At 36.7% G+C, this 6,025-nt stretch overlaps 1 protein-coding gene across 1 annotated transcript in view; it reads left to right on the top strand.

Annotated features, from left to right (window-relative positions):
- ANKHD1 (ankyrin repeat and KH domain containing 1) overlaps positions 1–6,025 on the top strand; it is a 171,483-nt gene that overhangs the window by 150,433 nt on the left and 15,025 nt on the right. Inside the window, exons 26-27 of the mRNA XM_019534707.1 lie at positions 1,066–1,522; positions 5,019–5,165. Coding sequence (XP_019390252.1) covers positions 1,066–1,522; positions 5,019–5,165 — 604 coding nt within the window. The remainder of the gene's footprint in view (positions 1–1,065; positions 1,523–5,018; positions 5,166–6,025) is intronic.

Genomic DNA, 6,025 nt, shown 5'->3' on the forward strand with positions numbered 1-6,025 from the left:
TGCATAACATTTTATAGATTTGTGATCTGATTTAGCGCCATATTTATACTTGATTATGTTAATTCTAGGAGTAGGAATAACGCTTTTTATAATTGGCCCTATTTTATTATTTTGCATTTCTATTATTTTTGTTTAAACTTTATATTATGGTTGTATATCTGTTATGTTGTTTTCGGGAGCATGGCTTTCAGCCTGAATCCTTAATAATAAATTGAATTAATATCTTTTATTGGATCAGCTGAATAGTTGGAATAATTGTTCTTTGAAAGCTTTTGGGCACAGGTGTCTTTCAGGCAACAAGAGAGTCTGCTGGTCTTCCCTCTAGGGTCCAAATAGAAAGCTTAAGCTTGTATTTGTAATTTATGTACCGAATTGTGTGTGAGCAAGCTTGTGTTTTTGAGCAAGGTTTACTGGCAAAACGGACTGTTTTAATTTGTTATTAGTAGAGAGCTTACAGTGGGAGAAATAGTGTAGATGAATAATAAAAAAAAAAAAAAAAAAAGCATGGGAACATAATTACACCATGCTGCATTTTTGTAGTCATTGGTTTGTAGCCTAAATAACCTTTTTTTTTTTTTTTTTCGATATTAGTACAAATACTGAAGTGTACATATTCCGGGATAGCCAAAAACAACTTTAAAACCTAAAGTGACTTCTAGTTTTAAAAAAAGTCTTATTTGCCTCAGAAGAGCAAAATATCTTTAAAGAAATCAAAGGTCTTGCTGAATAGGCTGGTCCAGTTCTCTCTCTCCACTTTAGGGTTGCTTTTGCTCTGGTTTTTACCATACAGCCAAAAGTTTAATTTGACAATTTATTGTTCCTAGTGAATGAAACTGCTTTTGTTAATTGTCACATTCCTTCAGTTCTTTCCTTCTTCCCTAATCAAAATCCCCTCAGCATATCTAGGATGTTTGTAATAACTAAAACAGTTGCTTTTATTATTGTAGTGGAAGCTGAGACCAGAATTGCAACTTTAAATGTAAAGTATCGTTGATCAGCGAGAATTTTCTATCTTGTCTTAAAAATACATGGTAAATACTTTTTATCTATTTTTATTCATTTAAGTGGAGCAAGAAGTTCCTATAGAGCCTCCCAGTGCAACCACTACAACTACAATTGGAATCTCTGCAACATCAGCAACTTTCACAAATGTCTTCGGGAAGAAGAGAGCCAATGTGGTGACTACCCCCAGCACCAACCGAAAAAACAAGAAAAATAAAACTAAAGACACTCCTCAGAATGTGCAGATAATTTTGCCAGATCAGCATATATCTCTAGCACAACAAAAAGCAGATACAAATAAAATAAATGGAGAGCCAAGAGGTGGCAGTGCAGGTGGGAATAGTGATTCTGATAACCTGGATAGCACAGATTGTAATAGTGAGAGTAGCAGTGGAAGTAAAAGCCAGGAATTAAACTTCACTATGGATACAAACTCATCTACTGATAGGCGATACTCCTCGTTGCTGCTCCCTTCTCAGGAAGAAAAGTCTAGCACCTCAGCTCCAAAAACACCAACAAGGTGAGCCATCAGTTTCTGTTCCTCACCCTTTTAGAACACTACCTTGGTCTGTATCAGTGTAAATATTTGCTGGAGATGAATTACAGCAGGTAAATCGCATCAGTTTGTGAGACTACAGTCTTAAAATTCTGTTTTATTGCATGGTTTTTAAATAGCTGAATTGACTTGGGTGTGCCAGTTTTAAAAATGAAAAGTAAATGAGAATTCTGGCATTGTTGGCAACTCCATACAAAATTGGAGTGCTCTGCTAAATCAGGATCTCTGTGCACTTGTTAGATGTATAAAGTGAATCATTAACTGAATGGATTGTGAAAAGAGCTTATGGTAAAAGGATTGGAAACCTCAGTGTCAGCTTTATTCATAGTCTTACAAAAGTAGTTCCATTATTCCGTAATGCTGTTATATGGTTTGATAATTCATTCACACGAATAGTTCTGTGATTGTTTTTGTTTTAAATAGGGCAGGATGACAGGTTATTTGGTAGTGAGATACAGAACCCTTCATCTTCAGACTGTCTACTAGATTCCTTTATATCCAGCCTGGACCAGAAGGTCAAAGTAATATAATGGCTGTACACTGGCTTGTGTAAAATAAGTTGGAGGTTCAGTCTGGTTCCTAGTGAATACCTTATAAAATACAGAAGCCACAGTCTGAATAGTGATACAAATCTGAATTTATGACCTTTAATATAGCTACTTTTAAAGTCATGTTTTGAGACACTTTTATAGGGTTTTATGCAGGAATTTTGTAGCATTACTGCCTGTGTTTTGCCTGCACTGAGTAAAGAGGGCATCATTTTTATGGTTGTGATCAAGATGATTTTAATAGTGAAAAAAGTAAAATAAATCTTTTAAAAGAACACAAGACCTACACCTTGATTTTGTGTTTTACTTGACAGCCTGAAAAGAGGCAAAAACTCTAATTTCATTTAAAATGTGTTCATTGAAGACTAAGATGCATTTTGCAGACTGGAGGTTAGGGCTTATGGTAATCAAACATCTTCCTGTAACTTGGCACAATTTGGAATATTCCTCAATCCATAGCAGTTTTCCTTCTTCTTAATTATTTTTGGCCCTGTTTGCATTTTCAGTACCAGGTACCAGTATATAGATAGTTCAGTCTAAAACTGTGTGCTTGTTCTTTGATGCTTCAAGACTAAGCCTCTTAAAATATATATATCCACAGTAGCTTGCAAGGCACATGATAATATCACTATAAACATCACTTTTTTCATCATAATTTATTTTTCAAGACAGCAGCAAACTTTTCAGTTATCCGGATAAGCAGTCCTTTGTCTCAAGTAAATGGAAAGCCAGAATTGGACAAGTGAAATTTGACTCGTATTAAACTACAGGCAGTCCTCAGACTTGCAACACAATTGGTTCCTGAAAACGGCATCTTAAGTTGAAACATTGCAACTCGGAACCAATTTTCTCATAAGAAACAATGTTAGAAATGGGGGATTGGTTCCTGAACCAAGACCCAATACCCTATTTTCACCACAAAGACCCCAGAATTTTGTACTTAATCAATTATAGATGAGTAATATAGCTACAATAATGTATTTATATTGTAAATACCAATCATATTGATTTGGAAGGACTTTTTTGAGGTGACTTGCTGGACTTTTGGAGGGTTCTTGGCTAGAGTAGTCTCTGGAGTCTTGTCTGCTTTCTTAAAGTGTCCAAGGAAGTTTGGACAGATGTTCTCCAGGGAGGTGAGAGTGATACAGCGAACTTGTTCACTGGCATGGCGCCACATTGGATCAAGTGTTGTTAAATCGACACTGACATCATAAAGTTGAAACGGGTCAATTTATAAACATTGTAAGTGCAAAATGTTGTAACGTGAAACGGTCCAAGTCAAGGATTGCCTATATTAAGTTTCTGAAACATGAGCATCTTTTTCCCTAAATGATCCCTTTTACAGCCCATTTGAATTTTTTGTATTTGATTGCCTGCTTTCCTTGCCATGCTTATGATAAAGTTAACCATATCTGTACTTCAGAACATTTGCTTTTAAAAGTCACTCTGTACTGAAAGTTTCGCTATTCTAATTACAAGTATCACCTAATAATTACTTAGTGGCAGGAAAAAACTTTGTTTGTCTTTGGTACTTTATTTTGTATATGACCAGTTTCATAGAATCCTAGAGAAGCAGGGCTGGACGGGACGTCTAGTGGTCATCTAGTCTAACCCTCTGCCTGAGGCAGGATTGCCCCTATCCAAGCCACATGTTTCACTGTTTTGGGGGTTTTCTCTAATAGGCTTTTGTAGGAAATGTTTTAATTCCATAATAATCAGATTTTTTGAGGCTTAGAGTCTACAGGAAACATACAGGTGGTCTGTTGAACTGCTTTGTTACATTGGTAAAGCATGCACAAGCCAAAAGAAAATTTTGCGAAATGTATTGTTTGAGCATCAGTCTTATACATCAGCAGAGTTCTTTTATATGTAGGGGTTGCTTACACGGGAATTGAAATCTGAGTTTATTTGGTAGATAGAACATGAACAGATTGTCTGACTCAATCACTTGAGACATAGCAAGTAAAGGAAGACAGAATGAAAAAGTAGGACAAAGGGGCTGCAGGTAACAAGGGAAGACCTAGTATAGAGGTAGGCAACCCCTGGCACAAAGTGCCAGAGTGTGGCACTCAAAGGCATTTTGCTTGGCATATGTGCCTCTGGATGGGTGGCAGGGAAGGGCCAGGGCTACATGGTCACAACAAAGATCGGGCCCCTCGTGGCTCCTCTGCCATCCACACCTGGCACACCAGCATCTTACAAGTTGAAGTTGGTGTTTTTGGCACTCTGCCCAAAAACATTGCTGACCCCTGACCTAGTACAAGAGGGATTGATGGCTCCAAGGCTAGAGATCTTTACTGACTTGCATTTACTTTCCTGATGTGCCACAGATTTACTGTTAGCTTAGACTAAGGAAGGTACATTGTCAAAAGATGTCTTGGTGCTTAACTTATTGAAATCAGTGAGAATGAAATGCCTAAATACCTTTAAAAATACATGACCTTTACAATTTTTACTCTGCTTTGTCATCTTCAAAGTGGGTGGCGGGAAGTAGATTTTTCTTCCTGCTTCATGTAAGGATTAGCACATGTTTATGAAATGCTCAGATTTTGATAATATGGGATAGAAGTACCTAAAGTTAAGTTGTTAACGAAGTGTTAAACGACGACAAAAATATAGCATGCATCACAGATAGGGATTTAACCAGGGGGTCACGCACCTCCTAGCATAAAGGGCATTTTAATCTCGTCTCTGGTATTGTTTGATGTAATTTAGGCATGTGGTTGTCAGAGAATTTGTAGGTTCTGGACAACTGGTGAGGAGATATGATGGAGACTCCCTTTCAACAACTGTTGCACAATATGAATAAAAGAATTTTAGTGTTTATATTTTGCCTTTCGTAAAATGTATGTCTTACAACAACTTTTGTAACTTAATTTTATAATCTGTGATCAATACATCTCTGTTCCCAGACTTGACGATGAAACTAATCCAAATTCATTATCAACAAGTTACAAATCTGTGTCCCTGCCTCTTGCCTCTCCAAATGTGAAGCTGAATCTTACTAGTCCAAAAAGAGGCCAGAAGAGAGAAGAAGGCTGGAAAGAAGTGGTTAGAAGGTAAAATATATACATATTTGACTCCTGTAAAACTTAATGATAACTTCTTGAGTTTACAGATTACATACCTGTGCAGAAAGTCCAGTAAAATTTGTTTTAATTTGATTATATTATTTTTAATTATTTTATAAAATTCCTTCTTCCCTGATGTACAGTGCTGCCAACAAAAAAGAATTGGTTTGTAGTTGCACACTAGTCAAAAAACCCAACATGGCATTATGTTGGAAAATAGGAATTGAATCTTCTACTGTATTACCCCTGATTGCATAGAAGCCCCTTTTGTGAGGAGAAACTTATTCAAGCTGCTAAGTGGCAAGGGATTGGTTGAGGCTTGACAGGTGATGAAAAGACAATATAGCAAAAGCTTGGTCTGGAGCTTAAGGTGGGATTCTTTAAAGAGGGGTGTGGATCAGTGATGATGATGATGATAAATAGAACTGGACAGTGGGCAAAAGCAATTCGGTCACAACCCTAGGATAGGCTTTAGGGGCATGTTTAAATCAAAGAGCTGCTTCCACTAAAAGACTTCTTCCTAACTGAAAAAATTGTATGCATTTTTGTGACACCAGGTGGCTTATGATTCTGTCATTTTATTAACCTTTTTCTGTTTGCTAGCTGTAGCTGGCAAGTGTTTGTTTTCCTTTTTTTTAATTCTGTTTATTGAAGCAAAATACAGTATAAAACCATAGATACTGGATGTTTTTGGTGCTTGGTGCTTTTATCCCTGACTTTTTTCACATTTTGAAATGCTAAATGGTGACTAAGTAGCCCATTCTAGAGCAACTTTTAGCGTATGTATACTGAACACTATTTTAGAGGATATGAAGTGTGAGGTTTCAGGGAACCTACCTAAACTACCT

Source organism: Crocodylus porosus, unplaced genomic scaffold (genome assembly GCF_001723895.1).
Source record: "Crocodylus porosus isolate Cpor-Errol unplaced genomic scaffold, CroPor_comp1, whole genome shotgun sequence".
Lineage (NCBI taxonomy): Eukaryota > Metazoa > Chordata > Crocodylia > Crocodylidae > Crocodylus > Crocodylus porosus.